A 25,839-nucleotide genomic window follows, 5' to 3' on the forward strand; every position below is an offset into this window, starting at 1 on the left:
TCCCAATTCAGGAATTCTCAGGTCTGAAGGTATGGACCTAATCAAAGAGGAAGTCAATACCTTCAATCCAGGGCTCAGTATTATGGGTACTCCTTACTGGCTTACCAATGCCTCCAAGAGAGCCAAACAACAAGATGGAGCAATAGTCATTGCATTTGCTACACAAAAAGAAGCAGATATAGCTATCCAGAAAAGGCTATATATTGCAGGCATTAGTGTTAGAGTAGAAAGATTCTATCCATCTACTCCTTCATCCCAATGCAACAGATGCCAGGGATTCGGCCATAACGAATCATACTGCAAAAAACCTCCAGCTTGCGGACTTTGCAGTAATAATCATGCTACAGTCGGTCATTTCTGTATAATCTGCCAAGCAAAAGGCAAACCATGTCAACATCTAAGTGTCAAATGTGTTAATTGTAAAGGAGAACACAAAGCCAACTCGAAAGTATGCGAAGTATATCTATCAACCATCAAGAAATCCAACTAATGCTGTACAACAATACTCGCATTCTTCAAATCAATCTAAACAAGAGCCCTCAAGCAACCGAAAGTGCTCTCCAACTTGCTTTAGAACTCAAAATTGATCTCATAGTCATTCAAGAACCCTGGATCCTCTCGAATCCTGAGAAAGACTTCTCCTCAACCAGATCTATTGCCCACTCTAGCTTCTCTCAACTCCTCCCAAATAATCCTTCGAACCTGCGTCCCCGAACTATGATCTACATTTCAAAAGGATTCAAACCGCTAGTAGCCCTAGCTCCCAACTCCCCTAATGATCCAGATATTCAAATCATTGATATCACTCAAGGAAAACATACAATACAACTCATCAATATCTACAATGAAGCGGACCAAGCCAAAGAAAAAGGCCACACCATCGAAAGATGCCTTTACAATACCCCTCTTACTCATCACACCATCCTCGTAGGAGATTTCAACTCCCATCACCCTTGGTGGGACCCCTTCTCTAACAAAAGCTCAAATGCCGACCTACTCGCCGAATGGTTTGAGGATCACAATCTCATTCTATTTAACGAACCAGGCACGAGCACCTTTTATCGAACAAATATGACAAATCCAAGTGTCTTAGACCTTACTTTAGCCACAGATTCAGTATCTCCCTATATCACTGATTGGCAAGTCCTCCCGGATCTTGGATCAGATCACTTAAGCATTCTCTTTGAAGTAAAGGGCACTTTATCCCGTACAACGAATATAGCTCAGCCAGCAAGATTCAATACAAAACTTGCGGATTGGGAAAAATTCGCGAATACCCTCAAATCGAAAATATCGATATCAACCACCTTAAATTCGAGTGAATACCTTAATATCGCTACCTCAGAATCCAACTCTCTTGATTCCCTTCTCGACAAGAGCCAATACATACAAGTATTGGATGAAGCTGCAAAAGAATTCACCCGAATAATCACTTATTCGGCTGAAACCAGTATACCGAGAATCAAGTCCACAAAAAGAGCTAAACCCTGGTGGTCCCCAGAGCTGAAAGCCCTTCGAAAACGACTCTCTAATGCATTTGAGAACGCCAAGATTTACCCGGAAGACGATATGTTCAAGAAAATCTACCAGTCAGCCAGGAATCATTACTTCCAAGCTATTAAAACAGCAAAGAAAAACCATTGGAATGAGTTCCTTGAAAAAGAGGATACCCAATCCATATTCAAGGCAATGTCATACACAAAAGATATACAAACCGAACGAATCCCGAATATTTGATCCAATCCCTCTAAACTAGAAAATTCTTTCGAGGGAAAATGCTCTGCATTTAGATCGACCCTATTTCCTCCTCCTCCATTCACCCCACCGCCCAATTGGGAAAGCTATAAACAATCTAAGAAATGGGAATGGCCTGATCTCACAGAGAGCGAACTCCTAAACGCGTGCTCTGCAAAAATCAAAGGAAAGACCCCTGGCCCCGATGGGATCACTCAAGATATCATTATTCAAGCGTACAAAGCAATACCAAAAGCATTCTTCACCCTCTTCAGTCATCTTATCAACCTTGGTTACCATCCTTCTTGCTGGAAACAAGCCACTGGAGCGATACTCAAGAAACCTTCAAAACCAGACTACTCGGCCCCAAAAGCTTATAGAGTTATCGCCCTACTAAATTGCCTTGGCAAAATAAGTGAAAGAATTCTAGCTCAAAGGCTTAGCTACTTAGCGGAGACTACGCAATTACTTCATTACTCTCAAATGGGTGGAAGACAAAAGAAATCAGCCATCGATACAGCAATCTTACTCACTACCGAAATCGAAAGAAATTCAAGATCCAAGAAGAAAACCTCAACTCTCTTCCTGGATGTTAAAGGCGCCTTTGATCATGTATCTATGAACAAATTATTAGATATCTGCAAGAATCTAAACCTCCCAACCAGCCTAATCGCCTGGATCTCATCTTTTTTGAAGGAAAGGCTACTCAAGCTCTCATTCGATGGCCAAATTGAAACCTTCAAACCGATCAATACCGGGATCCCCCAAGGTAGCCCTATTTCGCCAATCCTCTTCTTAATTTATATTCGAGATCTATTCTCAGCAAATTCGATCAAATATCTCTCATATATAGATGATATAGCTTTAACAACATTTTCAACATCCTGGAAAAAGAACATCATCTCCCTCGAAAGAGCAACTAAACAGATATATGCTCTGGGCAAAGAAAATGCTATTCAATTTGATCTAGCGAAGACGGAGCTAATACACTTCTCTACATCCAAAGATACGAAGACAGCCTCAATCAAGCTTCCGAACGAGGAGATAATTCAACCCTCAACACTAGTCAGATGGCTAGGCATATGGTTCGACCCTGGCCTCAGTTTCAAACAACATGTCACAATCCGAGCTACCCAGGCTAAAACCTCATTCTACCGAATGGCTAGACTTGCTAATTCTGAAAAAGGCCTTAGTCCCAAGGCAATGAGACAGCTCTATATGGCATGCGTCACCAGCATAGCTGACTACGGTTCAATTTTATGGTGGAAAGGGCAAAACCAATTCAAGAAAATCCTTCAATCCTTGCAAAACCTCGCCCTTCGAAAAATCCTAGGAGTATTCAAAACCTCACCAATAAAACCAATGGAAATAGAAGCCGCATTGTGCCCTCCAGAAGTACGGCTAAATGCTGGAATCAAACAATACGCATTTAGATTATTGAAAATCTCGCCTTCTCATCCTGTCAATTTAGTAGCTACAAAGCTGGCTACAGAAAAGGAGAATCAAGATGTAGTTGCAACCCCTCAAAGAAAGCAATTAAAACCTACTCAACTCGAAAAGATCAAAAATTCAATTCAGAAAGACTTCGATCCTCTCACTTTGGAAGGAATCCATCATTTCTACTTTCCTCCTTGGAAGAAAGAAGTTCCATATAAAGTCAATATCAGCAAATTAGGAAAAGAAGAAGCTGCGATGATTCACAATCTGGCTTTCAAATATAGGTGCAAAAATACCATTACAATATACACCGATGCCTCATCCACTTTAGAGGGAATAGGGATTGGAATCGGGATAGCGGTTATCTTACCAAATGGCCGAATTTCTCATCAAGAGACTATCAATATAGGCGTGAATCAGCTTGTCTATAATGGGGAGCTCCTAGGAGTTACTAAAGCGATCGAATACGCAAATTCAATAGCCCAACCAGGAAACAAGTTCAAGATATACTCAGATAATCAAGCAGGATTATTCCGGTTGAAAACCCCCTCCGATTTACCTGGTCAATCATGTCAAATCAAAGCTATAAAAGCTGCGGAAGCTATTCAAAATAAAGGAGCCGAAATCTCTCTCAATTGGGTCCCTGGACATACATCTGTACAAGGAAATGAGCTAGCTGATTCTCTTGCAAAAGAGGCGACCAAAATACCATCCTCATCTCACGAAACCAGTTATGCCTCCATTGGAATGGATATAAAAAGAATGAAATCAGAGAACTGGATAACCATCCTTAACACTAACAACTTTCATCAACCATCGTCAACATATTCAAGAAACTACCCCTGGAAGATCAGCTCAAAAATCAGAATTCCAGGAAACATCAAAAGAAGCACAATCTGTGCTCTGTTCCAACTCAAAATTGGACACGGATACTTCAAATCTTATTTGAAACGATTCGGTATCTCCTCTAATGACAATTGTAGATGTGGGGGAAAGGAATCTCCTGATCATCTTCTGCTCAGTTGTCCTTTATATAAAATGGCAAGGAAAACCCTCAATAAGGATAACCCCACAGTCCGACCTACCATGAAATATCTGCTTCACACTAAAGCAGGAATCATCAAGACCCTCGAATTTATCGAGGCGACGAGAATAGCCACCAGATCATGGCATCTCAATAGAATGCATGAAGAAGAAGAGGAAGAAGGCGGAGAAGAAGGGGGTGGACCGGAAGATTGTGATTGAATTGATCAATTATGGCCAATCTGGTCAATTTAGTCAATTTGGTCAATTTGGTCAATTTGGTCATTTTGGTCAATTTGGTCAATTTGGTCAACTTGGTCAATTTGGTCAATTTGGTCAATTTGGTCAATTTGGTCAACTTGGTCAACTTGGTCAATTTGGTCAATTTGAGCAATCACCCCAATGTCAAATTTCATTACATTTCATTTGTTATTCCTCTTACTTGAATACGAGAGTATCTGTAAGGCGGGCTTGGTTCCCTAGTATTAGTTTTCACTTCCCCCATTCAAACTTTAGAAGATTGAGGCTTTCAATCTCCCCAACCTGTATTAGCTACGGTCGAATAAGGCCAGCCACCCTCCATTTACTATTGTTAGAAGCCTACAAAGCTCCTAGCCGTCTTAGATAGTCATAGACTCAGTGTAGACGTTAATTTAATCAATCAATCAATCAATGTACCATCCCTCCTAAACCTATTCTTCGAATCGTAGGTCAGAGAGTTGGGTCTCCGACGACAGATTTCGATATTAGGATTAATCTTATGGGGTTATTTATCGGGGATGGAGAACGCAGAATGAATTATATGAAGATTATTTGTCCTGGGGAGCAGGGATGGAGAGGCGGAGTGAGGGAGGGAACGGAACCGGATTTTGGGGGGTTGGAGGAATGGGTGAGGATGTTTTGTGAGGATGGGGCGGCGGTGAAAGAGTATTCTCCCTTTCTTTTTTTTATGTTTTTGGGTTTTGATAACTCTTTCGATTTATTATCTCCTGTCTATACTGATATCTATATACTAATCTCCTCAATATCCAAAGATTCATCCTCACGCGCCACATTCCCAATTTCTCAACCACACACGTGCAAGGACTTATTTTAGCGTTGATAGCGCAAACGGGATATCCAGGACACACGAGCATACGATTTCCCGTCACGCATTCGAAAGTGGTGATACGTGCTCCGGATCGAGTGAATGCATTTTTTAGCAGTGTGACGAAGGTTTTTATGGGGTCGAAGAGGTATGAGGTGCTAGGGAGTGTGTGGCCTTTTGCGGATGTGGAGAGGGGGGCGGAGGGAAGGAAGTGTGTGGTTATGGGGGAGGAGGAGTGGTTTGATGAGTGAGTTTTTCTTGTTTTGTTTTTGGTTTGGAGTTTGGATTTTGGATTTTCGGGGGTGAAGGTCGGGAGTGAGATGTGCATGTTTTAATTGATGCGATGTGATAGCATGGAGATGGTTGAGATGGGATGAGATAGGATAGGATATGCTAACTAAGTGTTTCTTAGGTGGAAAAACGTTATTGGGAGGGCAGTGGTGAATGGGAAGAAGGGATGGGTGACAATCGAAGATCGATTAGAGTGGTTAATGGAGGGGCAGGGAAATATTGAGCAGTGGCGATGGAGTGGGCAAGGATATTAAAAATGGAAGCAATGAGAAAGACACGAGAGATTGCTTGGTATCAAGACTCACCACTAATTAGGTATATAACGATAGCAACTTCAACAATGAGGACGATTCAAACACTAAGGTATTCACGTTATCTGCGATAAACCAACACCATTCAAAACCTCTCAACTGCAAATCAACTCCATTTTCTCTCCCTTAAAACTCGAATTAAACCACTCAAAAATCTCCACTTCGTCCTGACAAACCCTCGCACCCCTCAAAACATCATTCTCCACCACCTTCTCAATCGCCGTAAGAAGTTCCACCATCGCAAGATTCCTCGCAATACACGCTCTACTACCCGCACCAAACGCAAACCAATATTCATTCGCTTCGGCTGTAAACATTTCCTTCTAGCCATCTTTCGGACTGAAATTCATAAGGATTGGGAAATACTTCTGCGTTGAAATGGAGCTCGTAGGCTGAGCAGCCTATAATAGTTCTAGCGGGGAAATAGACGGATTTGAATGTCCATCCACCTGTAGGAACAACGTGAGGTAGACGAGTAGGATTTGCCATGCTGATGCATAGATCTTCTTTTACTACTGCGGAGAGATCTAGATAGGGTAGAGTTTGAATTTCCTATTTATTAATTCATCGAGTTTACATTTTCCATGATTTAAGCACAGAGGATTTCATATCTGTAATTTTTGTAAATGATTCGCTCAGACTATTATACTATTATTAGTGTGAGATAACTTACTTCTCGAGACATAGAAATAATTGTCGAAATATGGTCGCGAGATTCATGTTTGTAGAATCCGTTCCTGCAAATATGAGATCTTTACAGTGAGCTTTGACTTCCGACTTGATATTGAGTAATCGACGGGGATAATTCTGACTCTGCTTCGGAGTAAGACTCTACAAGGTTATCAACAGGTTGATCTGCCAACTTGATAGAATTTTGGGTATGTGAATCCATCACGAGCTTCTCCATGAACCATGATAACCAAACAAAAACCGTACTAGGCAAATAAAAATAATCTTCCTACAGCAAAAAAAGCACCCACAAATGCAGAAGCCGAAAGTCTTTCTCCTTTTTCCAAAGTCCCATTGTAATTCTCCAAAAATAAATGCACGGAAATAGCATCTAAGCCAAACTCCAAGTAAGATTCAAACAATTAAGTTGTTTCTACTCTTTAGCTTCTTCCCTCATTCTCCTCACCATATTATTCACACATCTATACAACGCAATCTCATTATCCCTAAGGTTAATACATTTAGTCGAAAATAACGACATCACCGCTTTTGCTCTCGCAGCCCTAAACTCAACATCTGTAGTCGAGAAAATAGTTTTATATCTATCGACGTTGAAATTAGCATAGCAAGGAGCTTTGGGGAATCTTCCTTTGGTTATATAGATTGGTGTTATGGCATCTGCGTCTGCGATGTCGATTTCGGACAGGGAGACGCGGATTATGGCGTCGTGTTGGGCGTGGAGTTTGTGGATGGTGCTTGCTTCGTTGCCCGTGTAGGCGTGGTAGTGTAGCTAGAGGGAAGTGAGTTTTGGGAGGAAGGTCCCTGGGATGTGGGGGAGGGGGGAGGAGGGTGCAGTGGTAGGTGGAGGAGGAGGAGAAATAGGGTTAGGGTGGTGAGGAGAATTGTGAGAGGATCTGTGGTTTTTTGACTCCGGGGATTCTCGAGGAGACCCGTGATTGGGTCTGCTGGAGAAGAGAGATGACTTAAGTGAGGTAGAATTCGCAAAGTGGGAGTTGTCCGATCGATATCAATAGATGGAATGCATGGTATCTATCAAGCAGGCAGTTCTATGACTCAATAATATATAAGTAAATCAGCTCACCAATGAAAGAGTAGCACTTTGTATCGTGATAGATAACGCTATCGAAATTTTTTATGTTGTACTTACTTCTACACTTATGACGTTGCTAATACATATACGCTGAATAGTATATATACTCCCTATTTACTGTGCTTGATGGAGTGAGGGGTAATCAACCTTCTGATGGTTGACAAGATGCCCTCACAGCTCATATATGGTCCGACCAGCCTCAACTAAACGATATGCCGGAAAAATCATGAAAATGGATTACTACCATGTTGATTCCAGTTTGGAAGTGATGATGAGAATGATCATTCTGTGACATGTTGTTTTGTCTTAATATGGGTTCTAAGTTCTGTGGGTATGCTGACAAATGATTTAACCTTACCGACTACGCTCCTCAAACCAACTCGAATCTTTTATGTCCATTTTTCAACAACTCATCCTATCCGTCACTAAGAGCCATTATCATGAAATCAAAATTTCAAATCTTTGGAATTGGTTCTTTTGGAATCTCTGAGTAAAGAATCAGTATGAATCTACAGGCGGGACAATGGCAAGAATTGCACCAGGTACAGCTATAGATTGGCTGGCATGAACCCTCCAGTAGATAAATTGCACGGCAAGCGTCGTGACAATATTCTTTTTGCGTAGTGTGCAAGTGCATCCAACTGTATTTTCAAAGGATATGGTTGTTGGAGCGGATGGCTTTTGTTGAAGGCCAATCTAAAGGCTTTAAGATATTCTGCTGCTCCCTTTTTCGATACAGTCATACAAAATGCTGAGTTCGAATTCAGGTTGTTCAATGATCTTCCTTCTATTTGCTGTTGAGAATGAATCTTTATGTACGGAATAGAGTAGTTGCTCCTCAAAGAAATTTTTCATCACACGGTATTCAATCAAAACTTCTGTTTTTATAACCTATATCCACTTTCGAGGAATTGTCTCGCCAGTCAACCCTACTTTCTACGTTCGATGATGATAATCTTTACGGCAACTAAGAATGTTGAGAGTATATTTTCTGCCTCTAAACTCATGATATTCTATACCAGAAACCATCGACCCCACCGTTTCATCATTGCACCTGCCCCTTCATTTCTTGCTTGCCTCAAGCTTTATTATCCCCTCCGACTTTTGCGAAGCTTCCAAGAATACCTCAGAGTATTCCTGCATTTTAAATGAACATTTTGTTTCATTCCATTAACTTCTCGCTACTTATTTTATAACCCCCTTGTTGCATATCTACAATAGTATTCCTAAAGCTATAGATGAATACTCTCGGATATTCACAGCTACGCAAGCTCATCTATATTGATCCATATCTCATCAATTTTTTCCAGTACCGATTGCCCATTTTCAGCTGACATTTCAACGGTCGCCAACAACCATTCATATGCTCTTCTTGCTTCCCTTGCATTTCGAAGCCTTTCCTTTTTCTTCAGGTGGATACATTTTGATAGAAAACAAAACACATCTCCTCTTATCCATAGGTCCAGTGTAGCTCCGAGATCATCAAAGAGCAATTTCTCACATAGTGGTTCACACAAAGCGTACTCCGAATTGTCCGCATGCATTTGAGCTTTTTCGAATTTCGCATTCAACCCAGTTTGGTTTCTCTGCATCTGCGCTTCGTTTTCTGCAACAGCAGTTGCATAATCATTTTGAAAAGAGAGTTTCGTCCGACTAGTCCAAAATTGATCGGTACAGTTACTGTAATATCTGCTCACTCCAGGATCTTCTCCTGTTGTGGCTGTAAGTGATTGGATGAGTTTTAATAAATCAGCGGCCTAACTTTCGAGTCCAGCACGATGGTGTCTTTGTAAACCATGGTATTTTTTAAAATACAAGCTAGATTTAACAACCTTTTCCCAGATGATAAGTCTATAAACGCAAAGATCGAAATTTTGAAGCGCGGCATCTAAGGACTCTGTGAGGGGCTTTCGAGCCGCATTCAGTTTATCGAACCATTTATCCAATTTATCTCGATGTTCATTCTCGCGTTCAATATCTGGATTTTCTTCTTCTGGATCTTCACGTTCTGGATCTTTGCCCGCAACATATGCAAACGTCCAAGCGCAATCCATAAGTGTTCTGGACTGTTGATGCATAGTTTGATTAGTATCCGTAAATGAATCAAAAAATCTATCAAGTCGATGTTGAAGAGTGAATTTTCTGTTGACTCTTCCATATTGGTCTAATGAAAGATATTCTGCAAACGTACGCTTGCTCAGTTTAGAAAACCCATACTTGGTAGGAGAAATGACTGATACAGGCGATAGATATCCGCAAAAATTAGATGGAAGTATCAATTTGTATTGATAGTCAATATCTTTGCTATAATCATCTTCGATAGTAATTGTCTGAGTATAGCCAATTGCTTTCATGGGGTGGTGTAATCCATACTTTTTAGCATGTAATGTCCAGAAGTCGTCGGAACGAAACTGTGCATGGATATATATAGGAAGCGGGGATGACCAAGATGGACCCAAGGGCAACACAAGCTGAGGTACTTCCCCGTGCCTTGCTGCATCCGCTTCTGGCCATGGCCTTAGGTTGCTCCCTAAACCGGGGACATCTGACATGGCGGTGTATAGCGACTTGTGGTGTACTCCTCCAAGTAGCTACATGGATTTGGTTAGAATTGAATTCTTTGGTATACATAGGGATAGATCTCTTATAGAAGCCTCGCCCGCCCAACCAAATTCCGATTTTGGTTCTCGATGCCACATCGGCTCAGCATAAAGTTCTCCAAGCTTCGCTGCTGCTTCTACTATTTCCTTTTTTACACATTTTCCATCATCGGTAAATTCCTTAGCATAGCCAAGTACATGCTAATATCCACTTATTAAAAAATCAAATAACGGGAATACAGAATTACAAACCATAAATTCATGATATATTGTCGTTGCCACATACCATTCCTCAGACAGCCTTTCAGCATCAGATAAATCGGGGTTCATCAGTGCTCGAAAACTGTATATATTAAGTGCTGTAACTATTGACCCCTTCTGACGATTATATATGGATACTGCAACCTATTTTTGATTTTCAGCATTAGAAGGACTATCAGCTGCTGGTTTTACTGAACTTTCATCCGCTGAATTACCATCATGGTCTCCGACAGACTTTTGACTCTCAGCAGCAGATAGCACTGAACTTTCATCCACCGCATCACCGTCAGGCACATCCACACCAAAAGCTAGCCTAAAATGACGCGAAAGAACATATTTCTCAATACGATCCAATTCCCGTCTTGTACGCCAAGCATTCAACGAATGATACGGAAGAAGATTAAAGCGTTTAAAAAGTCTCTGGGTGCCCCCACCATACTTGAAGACATCCTGCGGCTTGAATTCCTCAATTGGGATTGTCTTAGGGGTTCCAAGTAGTAACACTTGAATATATTCTCGTTAGCACGCATATCAACTTCCATCTCTAGCAAAAATGAAAAAATAAATCTAAATAAAAATAATAAAAAATACATACAAAAGAATCCGTATGCATTCTCCCAAATAACCTCGAAGCAAGCCTCAAACACGGCTCAAGATATTTCCAAACAATGGGATTCTTTGCCGTCCACGCGATACCCTCCTCCTCAACCCTACTCATCGGAATCTTAAAATCATCTTCTCGATAATCAAGCCATCGACTCCTTTGTAACGCCGGATCAATCGGATTACAATGAATCGGTATCTCTAAAGCTTTCAACGAGACAACATCCAAATCGACAAGAATTTGCCTCGTGTACCCGTGCAATCGAGATTGTTGATATGCGATTCTTTCTTCACGTGATGCGTTTGCGGGTGGATGGGTAAGGTTGTATGCGGTTATGGGGGTGAGGCCGCTGCGGTGCGCGCCGATGATGATTTGTATTGGGGAAGGGGGAGGGCCGTATTTTCTTCGATAGATGGTTGGTGATTTTGGCATTGTTGATGCTGGGTGCAGGGTTAGAGGGCTTTTGGTGTTTGAGTAATTATTCAGCAATGGTATCGATATTGTTATTACGTTTATAGATAGTTGATTTAAAATTGAAAGGTTTGAGAGTAGTAGAGTATCAGAGAAATCACACGGATCCGAATGAGATTGTTTGCCTGATTACTTTCTTTGATTTTTGAATAAAGAGTCCCATTTTGAAAATTTCAAAGACCCTTTTCCCATTTAAGGGATTCCGTGTTCAAAGAAATTTATTTATAGCACAGGCAATGCTTATTGTTGAAAATTCCTTGACAGCGTTTACCCTTCATGTTCTATGATGGCGCAGGATTTTCGATTATTGCTGAGACTGACTACTCTCAGCTTGAGCTAAAGAGTTTTATGGATAAATTCCTGTTCATAACCTACTTCCATGCGGCTACAGTTTTGACAACAAACAACGAGTCTTTTAAGGCTCTGATCAAACTCTCTCTGTTTAACTGAGCTTGCAACATTGGACAAGTCCCATCCGCACTCAGGAGAAAATACACGTAGCTTCAAGGTTTCCATTTTAGTCTTCAAACGGCTGCCAAAATCTTGATAGTCTTCAGAAGCATGGAATAATCGTAGATAATTGTGATTTGACATTGTTATACATGGGTGATGAACTTTATTTCATTTCATTGGTGCTTTTCCTTTGGGATGAAAGATCAGTGAGTATGGTATTTTTTATATTTAATAATACACATCCATACAGTGATATATATCAAATAATTTTAAAATACAAAATAATATATATAATGAACAATTTTTCAATATATAATATACATAATAAATTACATATTGTTTTTAATATACACTCTCGTTTTATTATAATACACTAATATAAACATTAAGTCTAGTACTCTACTTTTGGGCCATCCTTTTATATCAAAAATCATCATTTTTGATTATTAATAACTTTACAATTAGTCAATAGGATTTGATGAAATTTGAATCATAGATTAATTATATAATCATAAATAGATTTTGAAAATTTCAGATTTTGAATATTTAAATTTTGATTTTCCATTTGTATAAGATTTATATACAAATTTGAAAATATTGAAAACCTTTAATAACTTTTCAACAAAAATTATTAAAAATAAACTATAAATCTTTTTCGAATATTTATAGTACAATTAATTAAATGGATCAGTTTATTTTAAAAAATAATTTACAGAAATCCTAGTAATTAAAATATTTTGATTTTTAGTCTCTGTAAAATCTAAAAATATCAATAAAAGATTTTCTATATAATCTAAAATTCAAAATTCTAATTTATTATACTCTATTTAATTTAAAGGTTTCAAAAAAAATTAATAATTTATTTTTAGTAATTTTTTGTAACGATACTATACTGGAGGCAGCGGCTGCCTAAGGTTCGTCGGTTGGTAGTTATGGGTTAAGGCTTTATCACTGGTATTCATGTAACGATACTGTACCGGAGGCAGCGGCTGCCTGAGGTTTCGTCTGGTTGGTAGTTGTGGGTTAAGGCTTTATCACTAGTCTTCACTTGGAAGTGAAGTCGTTACTAGATCAAGTAGAATGTAGGTAAACTAATTGATAACTAAGTTGAGCACGAAGCTCCTAAACTATGAAACTACTCTGACTATATACTGAACAATAAAGGGGGCCCCTAAAAGCTTTCTGGCTCCTCAAGACTCCTTATCACGCGATTTCTGATGGTGCGTGCGCATACGATCTTCAGGTGACCAAGATCACATACTAATTCGATGAAATCTGATCGTGTTTGCACACGGCCTAAGCTCTCCTAATTAATCAGTTTGCTACCATCGTAACACCATCAATCCTAATGGTGAATCGTGACAATTCACTTGAAAGTGAATTCGTTACTAGATCAAGTAGAATGTAGGTAAACTAATTGATAACTAAGTTGAGCACGAAGCTCCTTAACTATGAGACTAAATGAATGTTTATATACTCTATATCATCTTTGAGGACCTCTGGGACCCTAAGGTCCAAAATGTCCTCGAGGTCACGTGAATTAATGAATCGTGACATTTTTGTTGAAAGGTTATTGAAGATTTTCAAGATTTTCAAATTTATATGTAAATCCTACACAAATTGAAAATTATAATTTCAATTTTCAATTTCTCGATCAATAAAATTACGAAAAATCTGAGATTTTCAAAATCTATTTATAATTATATGATGAATTTTTAATTAAAATTTCAATTGATTCGATTCATTGATTGTTGAATAATTAATAAGTCAAAATAATCATTTTTTATATAAAAAGGTGGCCTATGTTAGGGGTGGTCCAGAAAGGGGGTACTAGACTTATAAGGGACGACAATTTCAAGTATCTGATTCAAGAGTAATTTTATCCTTGATGCAATCAGATGACATAGTGGCAACCAGTAGCTATATATTATGCTACTGAAACCGGGCTGTTTCCACATTTTCTAATCTGTCGAGAACAATCATTACTTGCACTTCCATTTGCCTGTTTTCCCTTCCTTATCTTACCCCGAGATTCCTTGAGCTGACTTCATAATATCCGTATTCAGAGACACTAAGACCACAGCTCCCGCCAATACTCTGGGAAGTATAAGGAAATTCTTAGCGATTGCGAATGCTTCGCAACAAATCGATTGACACGATAGAGTGGGAGGAAATTACTGACAGAAGGAATGTGGTAAGTCTGTAATGTGATATTTCATATAATTGCCTGTGGCAAAGGGAAAAAAAAAGAAAATAGGTGAAAAGAAAAGATGGGAAGGAAACGCGGAGGTAGAGTCAGGAAGGAATAAAAGCCTAATTCGTAACTTGCCTAAAGCCTTGTTACTAGACTTTGGGAGCTGAGGCATCTAAGCCGACTACAAGAGTAAAATGGCTTTCTGACTGGGAGGGAAAGATTTTGGATGCTTTCCCTGTTGGTTGAGTAGAGAATAAGGCAAGCCTAGGTGGTGAATGAGCACTAGACTGTAAGAGAGAATGCAATAGGAGGGATACATGAACGGGAAGAATTGGCTATGGTAGGGATTGGCACCGAACTGATTCACGTCATATAGTTCGAAATATGTTCTATCGGCCGGAAACAGAGATACTGATTTGGCAAAATACAACAATGATGTACTTTGATAATGGTATAAGCAGAATCCCTGAAGAAGGGCAAGAAGATAACATTTGGCAAGCTAGGCTAGTATCATATGAGAGCAATATTAGGACTATTATGGTTTCTACTAACGGTCAAAAAGGGGTTTGATTCACCATACCTGGGCTGTTTTCGGCCCACGACAGTTCGTATATACGACGGTATCTGGCTTGAAAAGCGCCAAAGTGAGCTCTTTAATCTTTGGAGGGCAGCGAGATGCTGGGGTTGTTGACGCGTAAGCTTGGCTGATATGATCGATGAACAGGTGGATGTGGCCCAGGTGTAAGAGGGTAATGACGGTCTTTGAGGATCTTCGACAATCATTTAATTTGGCGAAGTTGTCATATTTTAGAATCCGTAAACCTGAAATCTAACTTGGCGGGCGGTTTATAATCCGATAGCGAGGATAGCACTTCGATTGAGCTAAATTCGCAGAGTGTTGCAGTAGGGAAAAATGCGACCTCTCATAATGCCGGTAGAGATAAGGTCAAACAGGACAGCATATGATCAATTAAATGAACGAACTGGCTATGGTTTCTGGATTGAAGTGAGTAAGGATATGTGCATTGAGTAATATGATGAAATTGTTTAGCAGGAGTGAAATCTGATTGGTATTTCCAGTGATTTGCAGAAAGCAATGAAATGAAGTGGGATGGAGTGGAATGAAATGGCTAAAGCAAAGGCTGGAAACTAGGTGCATGGTCCCACGGCTGATTGGGCCCCCTCCTGGTAGCGGCATGCCTCCCTCAAACCTTTTTGGATGCTTACATATATTGCCAACACCAAAACATGACTTCATATCGAAATCAAATCTATTTGATGGAGTGAAAGGTAACGAGTCCCAATGCAAGAAGTGCAAGAAGGTCTTTGAAATATGCCAAGTTTTAGAACATGAAGGCTGGAGGATTTGCTTCATCCCGTGCTACTGTGGTGAACAGTATTACCCTGAAAAGGCTCGAGCCACTTTTCCATTAGCAAGTCACGAGTACAAGCCGCATAGTACGACTGACGAAGCGTCGTCTTTCCTAGAGGAAGGAGGGAAGTTTACAGGACATTCTCGAACCGATTCTACAGACTCCGAGAATCCTTTAGCATGGAGTGCTGAGAGATTCGACGAGGAAACAATGGGGTTAGACAAATGGGTGGATACAACGAGCAATAGTCAAGTTGGAGGGAGTAGCACCACTTCCTGGAGTGACTGGGCCTGGAATTATGACATAAATCAAACGGGGAAGATATCTTCTGCTATCCCAAAGCGAGCATGAGTGGGAGTGGCGACACCCAGAGCCAGCGATGGGCAAGAGGAGGGGACCAAAGTCTGGAAAATGAGAGGGAAAAGGGAGAGAATGATGTACTTAGTGATAGAAACCGAAACACTCATTGGATGGATAACGGGAGATGAAAACGAGCTTTAGCTAGGCACCTCGCGAGTCCGTAAACCACGGATGCTCCCTAATCCCATTTATTAGTATTGCTTCAAGACTCCGATCTCCTGATGCCTCTGTTGCGCCCATCTGCAAGGTGCTCCATGTGGCCTCAAAGGACGGGGTAATTTCAATACTGCAAACCCCATCAAAAGAATTGACACCGCTATCGTCAGAATGGATAGCATTAACGTTTTCTATATATTTGGCTTCTCCATGTCTGAAACCTTCCTGGATTTCTGCCGTCTTCTGATCATTCTTGCCCTCCAGCCACCAAACCCAGTGCTTATATTCTCGCCCGCGGCCCAATTCCAGCGCTGGCCACAAATCTGGTTCAATCTGCTTCTTGGTCACGTAGCCAAAGGGTTGCCATCCGAAGCGAACGGGATCAAGACGGCCCAGAGTGAAATTGAAACGGTGACGCAGAAGATGGGATCTTGGAACCTGAGTTGCCGACTCTTGGTAGCTACCCGAAAATTCCTCGTCTAAAAATGACTGGGGAGAACCAGTCCAAGCAGCCACGTCTATGTCAGGCGCCGCAAACGAGCCGCCCCAGCATTATTCGTGAGTCTCAAGATAGAATACGATCATATCGAGGATTCTGGGATCAGCTAGATGGAATATTGCCCGCCACAAGAGACCAGCTCGCTCTCGACGGAGGGCGAAAACATTCGAGAGTCTCTTTGTGTTGCCAGCTTCAATGAGCGGTCTGATGACTTTAAGTATCGAACCAAACCACACACTGACGAGATTGCACCCGAGCCCTGGCTGCCAGAAAATACTCCAAATGACAGATCCTACAGACGCTGGAGATATTCTGAGAGTCATAAAGTACCGGAGATCCTTCATGTACTTTCGAATATAGACCAAGGGCACGGAATATGTGTGAGCAGTCGAGACGAGTCTTGGTACAGGGAGCCGTGGCTGCAGGTTGAGAGCATTGTAGAATGGTAGAGCAAGTGCTGCGAGAAAACCTGTTGTTGGCTGCGGTAACGATTCGGATAAGCTTTCTGTACATGCATTTTGAGAACCAATGCCATATAATCGACAAAATTCAATCAAAAGTTCTGTGGCTTTGCTCGCGGCAGGAGGTCGCTGATCATCCAAGAAGTTGAAAGGCACATCAGTAACGATGACAAAACGAGCTGTTTCATCATAGTGGGCTGTCCAGGGTGGTAAAGGGCCCTTTACTATCCATCCAAGGCCTGGCGCTAGGAGTGCACAAAGCCATCTAATCAGTTGTCTCGAGGAACTTCGGAGGTAGATAATTATATCTCCAGGTTGTGCCTTAAAGCTACTTGAAAATACAGGCGTCAATCTTGTAAGTGAGTATCATATAGGTCTCTTCTGCATTTCAAGAAACCGTACATTGAACATTTATGCCCAATAAAGTGTAATTATAACCATACAGTCCGGTTTTTCATCTATGGACAACCGTGTAGAGCACAATCGACATACTAGTGCCTACTTAGCTTCTAGGGGAAATTTCTTTTGTGAATTGTATACGTCCTCAGGATTCCAAGCGTCATTCGTTTCTTGTTGGGAAGACTTGGGGAGTTCTGGATGTGGTATGTGCCACCGAGCCTGGCCCATGATCCATCGTCGTTTCGGTAAATCTCGAGGGAGTGGTGGCATATTTTGAAGCAGAGTGTACGGAGCCAAACACCCCTCACGTATCCAGCCCGCAGGCGGCGAAGCAGCTTGCGCAAGAAGAGCACGCCATATTTTCTCCCCTTTCAAGAACGTACGGTTGATCTGTTCAGTACTCGGTCTGATAGGATCATTATCATGACCTGTGAGTAGCTTTTCAGGGTGGCTATCCGTGGATGCGGTCTCGGATTTGTTGTTGGACGTTCGCCCACTCTGTGGAGGAGAACAACTGGTAGTCTTTTCGGGTATGGCATCACCTGCTGTTTCTGTCGTAACAGTATTACAGGTTATATAGCTGGGGGCAAGTCTGTCTCAAATGTATGATCCCCAGTAGGCATCCAGCAAAGAATTCGATCGAAGCTTGGCTTCGGAGTGTTTCTAGACAGCAATTTTTCAGTCGTAGCCATGGTATCTCGCCGGCAGACTAAGGCTATAGCTAAATTATTGACCGTGAGCCCTTATTTGTAGATATCTAGGTATACACCTTACCTTGGAGTTGAATGGAAAGTGGATTTTTGGGAGGATGGTGAGGTTGATGTAAGGTAAATAAACAAACAGCAAATCGGGGTATTGGCATCCAGGCACGGCTTCTTCGCATGTGGCGCTAGTACAGCTCTAATTTAGCTCAAGATGTTGATCTCCTCCCAGTTCGTGTTAGTGTAAGTGTTGGGTTTCTTGAGACTAGAAAGAGTATCAGATTGAATTGATTGATTCTCTAGCTAAGCAGTTAAGCTGCGAGTATATATTCAAAAAATGAAGGAATAAGGTTAGGTATTCAGCCTTCGGAATTAAAGTGCTTTGAAATCAAAATATTGAAAGCAAACAAACAGTATACCAAAAAGGAAAGAATGAATTAAAAGTTGAGTTTTGTTTGCTCCTTATATGCATATGTACTATATATGCATATGCTGCCAAGATCCCAGGAGGTCAACACGCCCCCTCAGGGATTACCGAGTTAGTTAATAATGAGGTTATTCCTGAACCTGAGACCGAATGTCAACCATTCCCAAAAGATTGATAAAATGAGTGTGTTTCTGTGGTGGTAGAGGTTTAGTGAAACCATCTGCAACCATTTCAGTAGTTGGAACCCATTCGACTTGTAGCCTTCCTGCTTGCACTTCCTGGCGAAGCCAACAGGAGTGTATATCAACATGCCGGAGTTTTGTAACAAGTCTAGGAGTACTATGCTGAAGAAGTCGAATGGTTTGGCGATTATCACAGAAAATTGAAGCCTTTTCTTCGAGATCTAAACCAACATTCTTAAAGAAGCGTATCCACCACATAAGCTCTCGAGCAGTAACGGAAAGAGCCAGTATTTCAGAGTGTGTGCTGGAAGTAGTCACCGACTTCAGCTTAGTGCTTTTGAAGTGGATCAAACCTCCAAAGAGTATGAGGCAATATCCCATTGAAGAAACTCTTGTATCGATATCGTCAGCATGGGAGGCGTCACTCCAGATTTGAAAGTTCCTGGTAGTTGTTGCTTTCTTCCCATCGAACATGATAGCATAGAATTTGGTATTCTCAAGGTATTGCAATGTATGTACTAGCTCATGATAAAATCGAGGTGGAGGTGGTAGATCATTTTGATGTAATCTAGGAGTTCGTAATTTAGACCTTCCGATAGCAAATGCTGCAAAGTAGCTGGATAGTTGAGGAAGTGATGAAAGTGCTGCAGCATGATGTTCTTTCCTTTGTGAACGTCTAGAACCCTGAATTATATGGGATACGTCGATATCGGCACGTATTTGCTCTGCCAAAGGTGCTGTATTATGAGATGATGTTGTAGTGATGATATCATGTTGACTTAACGATGATGATGGGGAAGATGAGAGTTCTGACTCCGGTAATGATGGTATAGGAACATCTCCAGTAGATTGTCTTGTAAGTGCTTCTGGTGATAAGGTTGCTCTAGGCGTTGGCAATTGAGGGTTAGTTTGAGGAACCCCCTCATTGGTTGGAATACCATCATCCGTCTTGTTTGAAGAGCTTTCATTCGTTGGTCGCTCGTTTAAGCGATTGTGTTGTAAGTTCCATGGCCCTTCAACTACAATTATATCACCAATACTCTCATCTGATTCTTCACTCAACAGATTCGATATTTCTATCTCTTCTGCCCTCTTTTCGTGAATAGCTGCAGTATCCCGAAGTTGATCCTTAATAAGAAAGCCAATATCTATATCTTCTGGTCGATAATACCGGGTTTCATCAAATTTGACATCCCTACTTCGAATGATGCGATTTATGGAAGGGAGCCAGATCCTGAAGATATTCGTTGAATCATACCCTACAAGATAGCCCAGTTTTGCACGAGGTTGCATCTTCGCACGTCTTGGAATCTGCTTGTTGAGCACATATGCCAAGCACCCATATGGATGTAGATGTGCTAGCGAAGGTTTATTGCCAGTAGCACTTTCAAATGGTGTTTTCCATTGAAGAGCTCTTTTTGGAGTACGGTTTTCAAGATAACCGGCTGTTTTAATTGCTTCTGGCCAAAGGTTTTGTGGTAGGTTTGCTGAAAGGAGGAGGGCTCTTGCTCTGACCATGAGCATTTTACCAGCATTCTCTGCAGCGCCATTCTGTGCTGGTGTATCTGGTGGAGTGCGTTCGACAATGATGCCACGTTTGTCTGTGATCCTCTTGAAGTCGCCCCCTAACGTAGTTTCACCGTCGAGGCGTATGAATCGGACCTTTGAGCCGAATTGTGTTTGTATCAGAGAGAATTGAGTATCCATAATATCGATCATCTCTGTTTTCCTAGTTAGAACATACACCCATTGTATTTTGTGTGTCGTACACCAGAAGTGGCTGATATATCGGGTATTATTATAAGCCTCATCCATCTCGAACAGATCCCATGCCAATCGATCTCCGACATGGCCGTTCTCTGGCATCTCCTTCCTTGGATTACGAGATATAATCTGTTGAGCCTTCGAGAGATTACAAACTTTGCAGGTAGAGAAGGAAGGTGTCGAAATCGTTTTGTCGATAATGATATCAGTAGTTGCTGATTCTAGGTGCTGAAGGGCTTCGAGAGAAGGATGGCCTAGAAGATCATGTAACTCTGTTGTTGTAACCTTTCGGCATATTGATTTGGTGTGGTTTTTGGTGGCAAACGAAGCATGCTGAGAAGGGATAATAGGATCGAGGGTCCAATGGTCTCCTGTTTGCTTCAGAGTAATAAATGCAATGCCTTCTTTTGTAAGGACATCTGGGTGTTCAGTGTTCCAATGTACACCTTTCTTTGAGAGTAAAGCTAGAGAGACTAGGTTTGTAAGAAACCCTGGGATGTACGCCACTCTTTTTAAGGTTATTTGCCCTGGCCCAGTTGGTGTATTGATCAACATAGTGATAGTACCGAATGCTTCAATTTGGAATCGGTCCCTTCCAGCGCTTATCATATCGGATGGCTTTCCAAACTCTTCAAGAACAAAGTTGTGTAGAGAGTTGGTGACATGGGTATCGGAACCGCTATCAATTAGCCATTTGTGAAGGATGCTAGCATTGTTGTAGGTAGGACTTTGTTTAGTGAGAAAAGCCCCAAGATCCTTATCTTTCTCTTTTCCAGATTCTGAAGGATTAGTCAATGTTTCCTTCCATGCTGGATCCCAAGAGAGATTTGCTAGCTTGAGAAGTTCTTTAGTTCCTTCATGTCTACGAACAAACCAGTTCCTTCGTTTTGTTGATTGCCTTCCCCAGAACTTCTTGAAGTATTCAATATCGGCATCGATTGGTTTCCAGTTCCTTGGTCGATTATCCGAATATAGATAGTAGCATTTTTCATATAGATGTTTCTTGCCACATAGACAGGTTCTCTCTCCTTCCTTTTTATCTTTATTCCCATCCTTATAGGTTGCAAATGACGTAGAAGAGGTTGAAGTAGTTGATGCCTGTGTGAGTCGAGTGTAGTTTCGAAAGTCTTCGATTAAATCGTACACATCAATCGTTTCTTCAGGCTGATTCTTGAGCTTTTTGGTGATCTCCAACAGAGTTGAAGTTGCCCAAGAGGAGCTGTGATTCATAAGGGCTGTAGAAAAGTCGAACGCAGCTCGATTTCGATCGACGTCTGGCAGATTGAGAGTTTTAGCCTCAGTGTAGATGAGTTCCCATTCGTTCAACCATTCATAAATATCCTGATTGGATTTGTAGGGTTGCTTTACACAATTGTATCGTGCTACGACGGTAAGCTCTCTCGCACGATCAGTTGGTGCTAGCCTTTTGCGTAAATCAGCAAGCACTTGAGGTGCTGTGATACTGGTGGTACTAATAAACTTTTCGCAATTGCGGTTGATTGATGAAAGTATGTACTTGAGAACCTCTGAAATGGCCTTGTTGATTTTCTCGTATTTGGTATTCTTGATACGATAGTTCTCTAGTTGCATCTGATATTGCTTTAAAGCCCTATCAATAACAGCCTCAGAAGCATTTTCATCAACTGTGGGTAGCTCTGGTTCATCTAGCAACTCTGGTATAGGTACAACTGTTGTAGTGGGATCAAGGTATACCCAGCATTTGATGCCGCCGGATTCTGCAATACGCTGAACATTTCGAATCCAACTATTCCAATCCTCTGGTGAGGAAAGGATGATTTTAGTTGAATTATCGCCTGTAGTCATATTGAAGAAATAAAGTCAGAATTATCGAGGTTTGGGTTTTATAGAAACCACACTACGTAAGGTAATTCTTAAAAGAGTGAAACTTGAAGGTATCGTAGAGTTTCGGTATATGTGAATCAAGTATTGTGCAGGATGTTTAATTGAAAGTCAGCACCGGGCTCATAACTGTTGGGTTTCTTGAGACTAGAAAGAGTATCAGATTGAATTGATTGATTCTCTAGCTAAGCAGTTAAGCTGCGAGTATATATTCAAAAAATGAAGGAATAAGGTTAGGTATTCAGCCTTCGGAATTAAAGTGCTTTGAAATCAAAATATTGAAAGCAAACAAACAGTATACCAAAAAGGAAAGAATGAATTAAAAGTTGAGTTTTGTTTGCTCCTTATATGCATATGTACTATATATGCATATGCTGCCAAGATCCCAGGAGGTCAACAGTAAGTGCTTGCTGTGCATCCTCTCCATTTATAAGGCTTAGGAGCTTTTTCTGGATTATATAAGCAATATCGACCGAACAACGACAATAACAACGGACGGTCGCATGCGGGCAGCGTGCTAAGCAAATCACGCAGCATCAAGTATCACAGCAGCTTTCAAGTCGCCATCAACTGTGGCTCTTCTAATAGTACCACATATATGTTCGTTAAAAACTTTGGCGATCCCTTGCAGTGAAGCGTTTTCAAACATTCGTTGCTCCTGTGCGGTAGTAAAATTTGTCTTCCTCGAGGCGGATACTGCTGTGAGCGGACTTTGCGTCTCGTAAGGAGGTTCGAAATGAGTCCGTTTATTGAGTTGGGAAACCATATTTCTTTCATCTAGTAATCTATCAGTTCTTTACTCGACGTCTTCTCTGAGTGTCTTTAAAATGCCTGGAGGGAATAGATACTGCAGGAAATCAAGATACCGAGGGCTGCTATTAAAACCCCATTCTAAGGCTATTGACTCAAATTTATCTAAGCTGCTAAGGTCAAGTTCAGGCGATATGGTTCGTAGGTTTTAAGGCTAGCGAGGTGATTCAGATTGTTGTAGAAACCCGTCTTTGAACATGTCGTTGGCGGAATAACCAATATGGCCACAAGAAACAGGTGGTGATTAGCTTCTTGGATTGCCGTGTAGGCGCGACGAGCCCAGGTCTGCCACCATGAAGTTGCTGATCCCTTTTTGCCATTCTCTTTTTCGAGAATCTAATAGAATTTAAGACGGTGGTTCAAAATCTCCTTATCGCGAAGCGTGATACCACCAGTGTTTAATTCATTGACCTTTTCGGCGATTTTAGTAAGGCAATGGTCTTCACAGCCCACCCGAAAGATACGGGCCCATCCATGACAATGGAATGGAATGAAATGAAATGAGTGAAATACAATGAAAATGGTATGTGGCCCGGGTGCGGACACGTGTTTAACAGAATTATTGTTCTGGAGCGCATTTACAATGTAACACGAGAAGCAGATATAATAAGTGCATCAGATCGATTTTTTGAATTATTGGAAATATTAAATGTGATCAGAATGTTGGGCTTAATATATATCTGGATATATTTGGCTATGAGTTTTGAAAATGTGTACATGCGCGAGACATATTCACGTGATCACAAAATCTTCAGCGAATTTGCTGTGGCTTCTTACGGAAACGGAATACTTCCAAATACATTTACATCGCTGTCTGCATCCATCATGATTATCAGTCAGGTATCCATCGGGATGTACATGCAACCAGGTAATTATGCTTGAATGTAATTAGAATAAAGAGATTTCTGTATTATATAGCGTTAACGTTGTAATTAATATTTTGCGGTATCTAAAAGCTAGATTGGGCTTTGGGATAGATGCATCCGGAATCGCATCACCGCAATGCCACCGTATATTAATTATACAATAGCGCGGTATATATATGTAGCCGCGATCATTTTGACATTATTCTGAGGCAACTGTACTTCTTTGGATGTATTTTCATTGCTGATAGTGTACGCCGCTCAAAGATTCATTGCCGTAAGAAGAAACTATCTGGTGGAATATTTCAACCACTTTCCATTCCCGGTCCATTTTTATGTCTTCATATATTAGGTTGCCCCAGACTCGGTGGTCGTTGGCTGTTGGGGGACTATGTTTGCTTTGGATCTTGCTTCTCGCCATCAAGCACAATCGCGAGTACATCGCATCCGTTCCTGCGAGATTCACATATGTTGAAAGTATAAGGGGAAAGTCCACCGCTTCTGCTGTTCAGAATAGAACAATGGGATTTGGTGCGATTTTGATGGCAATATTACCAGAGTAAGTTGTCATGATCTAATACTTTAATGTTTAAACGAATATTGATTTTGGCCACACTAAAGTCGAACCGATCAAATAGACACCGCATCTCTCCTCTCATCTTACTCAGATATTGACCTGACCATCATTGATGGAGTTAGATCTGTTTCAGAAAAGACAAGACCGCCAGGAGGAGCTCAATTGACGAAAGGTCAAATTGGATGTTGGAGGGCGCATATGAATATGATGCGCTATGTTGTGGACCATCGACTCGAAACAGCTCTAATATTAGAAGCTGATGTAGATTGGGATATTAGAATAAAGTATCAACTAGAAGAACTTGGTAAGCATATGCCGGGTGCAAGCAAGACCAGGCCTTATGGTAAGCTTCATGCGAGTAGACAACCTGACATTAGTTAATATTTGTCTCCGAAATGCAGGTCTGGAATGGGATATGCTCTATACAGGTCCAGCTCTGCATCTTCCTGAAGATGCAAACCTGGGGCCTGTGATTCGCTACCATGATAACACCGTTGGAACTTTAACCGGGTCAGGATATGATAAGATTGAGGCGGACTGGGTCGCTAGAGACTTAGCAGCATACCAGGCACAGGATCATCAAAGAATCGTTCACCGAGCATATAGTAAGCCAAACTCTGTATTTTTGGTCAATAACCCATACACTAACATGAGGTTCCTCTTCCTAGCGACCTATGCAAATACAAGTTACATGGTGACATTGGAAGGCGCGAAACGAATTCTATATCAGCTAGGCTTGCACCAGCAGACTGCTCCTATTGATGTAGATTTCCTTGAAGCTCTTCATAGAAGAGATATTAATGGTCTGATCGTTGTACCACCCCTTATGCAACAGTGGAAGACAGGAAATGCTGCCAAAGATTCGGATATTGAAGATCCTGGCAGAGAGGATGGAAGAGCAGGCTCCGGCCCCTGCATCGTGCAGAGTGTGCGGGCAAGTTTGCATGATAGCGCTTTTAATAATTCGAGGATAGATTGGATTGATAGAACGGATTTGACAGGATAGAAGCATAGCGAAGCATCAATTAATAGATTTGGTGAAAGTTCTGGCCGCGTTCAGATGATTTGATATCTGTTTCGGGGATGCGTCTCCTTATCTATTCAGTCACTCACTTGAGATACAGTGCAAATGCCAAATAGAACGTGTTTCGCAATGTGCTT

At 41.2% G+C, this 25,839-nt stretch overlaps 10 protein-coding genes across 10 annotated transcripts; 4 read left to right on the top strand and 6 right to left on the bottom strand.

Annotated features, from left to right (window-relative positions):
• Window positions 1–82: 82 nt before the first annotated feature.
• SS1G_09202 (hypothetical protein) lies at window positions 83–1,737 on the top strand (the record flags this gene model as incomplete). The annotated part of the gene is made up of 2 exons (XM_001589431.1): window positions 83–359; window positions 596–1,737. 2 exons carry the CDS (start codon window positions 83–85, stop codon window positions 1,735–1,737), a joined length of 1,419 nt encoding a protein of 472 aa, XP_001589481.1.
• Window positions 1,738–2,217: 480 nt separating this feature from the next.
• SS1G_09203 (hypothetical protein) lies at window positions 2,218–5,826 on the top strand (the record flags this gene model as incomplete). The annotated part of the gene is made up of 7 exons (XM_001589432.1): window positions 2,218–2,503; window positions 3,005–3,129; window positions 3,217–4,245; window positions 4,328–4,574; window positions 4,905–5,121; window positions 5,229–5,528; window positions 5,694–5,826. The coding sequence occupies 7 exons, from the start codon at window positions 2,218–2,220 to the stop codon at window positions 5,824–5,826; spliced, it is 2,337 nt and encodes a 778-aa protein (XP_001589482.1).
• Window positions 5,827–6,177: 351 nt separating this feature from the next.
• On the bottom strand, window positions 6,178–6,568 carry SS1G_09204 (predicted protein; the record flags this gene model as incomplete). Its single annotated transcript, XM_001589433.1, has 2 exons — window positions 6,178–6,435; window positions 6,557–6,568. The coding sequence occupies 2 exons, from the start codon at window positions 6,566–6,568 to the stop codon at window positions 6,178–6,180; spliced, it is 270 nt and encodes an 89-aa protein (XP_001589483.1).
• A 2,357-nt stretch (window positions 6,569–8,925) lies between these two features.
• On the bottom strand, window positions 8,926–11,560 carry SS1G_09205 (predicted protein; the record flags this gene model as incomplete). The annotated part of the gene is made up of 5 exons (XM_001589434.1): window positions 8,926–9,374; window positions 9,426–9,724; window positions 10,037–10,254; window positions 10,717–11,027; window positions 11,116–11,560. 5 exons carry the CDS (start codon window positions 11,558–11,560, stop codon window positions 8,926–8,928), a joined length of 1,722 nt encoding a protein of 573 aa, XP_001589484.1.
• Window positions 11,561–11,866: 306 nt separating this feature from the next.
• SS1G_09206 (predicted protein) lies at window positions 11,867–12,193 on the bottom strand (the record flags this gene model as incomplete). Its single annotated transcript, XM_001589435.1, has 2 exons — window positions 11,867–11,935; window positions 11,975–12,193. 2 exons carry the CDS (start codon window positions 12,191–12,193, stop codon window positions 11,867–11,869), a joined length of 288 nt encoding a protein of 95 aa, XP_001589485.1.
• A 3,403-nt stretch (window positions 12,194–15,596) lies between these two features.
• On the top strand, window positions 15,597–15,970 carry SS1G_09207 (predicted protein; the record flags this gene model as incomplete). The annotated part of the gene is made up of 2 exons (XM_001589436.1): window positions 15,597–15,642; window positions 15,735–15,970. The coding sequence occupies 2 exons, from the start codon at window positions 15,597–15,599 to the stop codon at window positions 15,968–15,970; spliced, it is 282 nt and encodes a 93-aa protein (XP_001589486.1).
• A 2,780-nt stretch (window positions 15,971–18,750) lies between these two features.
• SS1G_09208 (hypothetical protein) lies at window positions 18,751–22,392 on the bottom strand (the record flags this gene model as incomplete). Its single annotated transcript, XM_001589437.1, has 1 exon — window positions 18,751–22,392. The coding sequence occupies one exon, from the start codon at window positions 22,390–22,392 to the stop codon at window positions 18,751–18,753; it is 3,642 nt and encodes a 1,213-aa protein (XP_001589487.1).
• Window positions 22,393–22,954: 562 nt separating this feature from the next.
• On the bottom strand, window positions 22,955–23,194 carry SS1G_09209 (predicted protein; the record flags this gene model as incomplete). The annotated part of the gene is made up of 1 exon (XM_001589438.1): window positions 22,955–23,194. The coding sequence occupies one exon, from the start codon at window positions 23,192–23,194 to the stop codon at window positions 22,955–22,957; it is 240 nt and encodes a 79-aa protein (XP_001589488.1).
• A 211-nt stretch (window positions 23,195–23,405) lies between these two features.
• Window positions 23,406–24,062, bottom strand: SS1G_09210 (predicted protein; the record flags this gene model as incomplete). The annotated part of the gene is made up of 2 exons (XM_001589439.1): window positions 23,406–23,574; window positions 24,016–24,062. 2 exons carry the CDS (start codon window positions 24,060–24,062, stop codon window positions 23,406–23,408), a joined length of 216 nt encoding a protein of 71 aa, XP_001589489.1.
• A 374-nt stretch (window positions 24,063–24,436) lies between these two features.
• SS1G_09211 (predicted protein) lies at window positions 24,437–25,684 on the top strand (the record flags this gene model as incomplete). Its single annotated transcript, XM_001589440.1, has 4 exons — window positions 24,437–24,660; window positions 24,723–25,021; window positions 25,080–25,283; window positions 25,347–25,684. The coding sequence occupies 4 exons, from the start codon at window positions 24,437–24,439 to the stop codon at window positions 25,682–25,684; spliced, it is 1,065 nt and encodes a 354-aa protein (XP_001589490.1).
• Between the last annotated feature and the right edge of the window lie 155 nt (window positions 25,685–25,839).

This window comes from Sclerotinia sclerotiorum, genomic scaffold (assembly GCF_000146945.2).
Source record: "Sclerotinia sclerotiorum 1980 UF-70 scaffold_13 genomic scaffold, whole genome shotgun sequence".
Classification (NCBI taxonomy): Eukaryota; Fungi; Ascomycota; class Leotiomycetes; order Helotiales; family Sclerotiniaceae; genus Sclerotinia; species Sclerotinia sclerotiorum.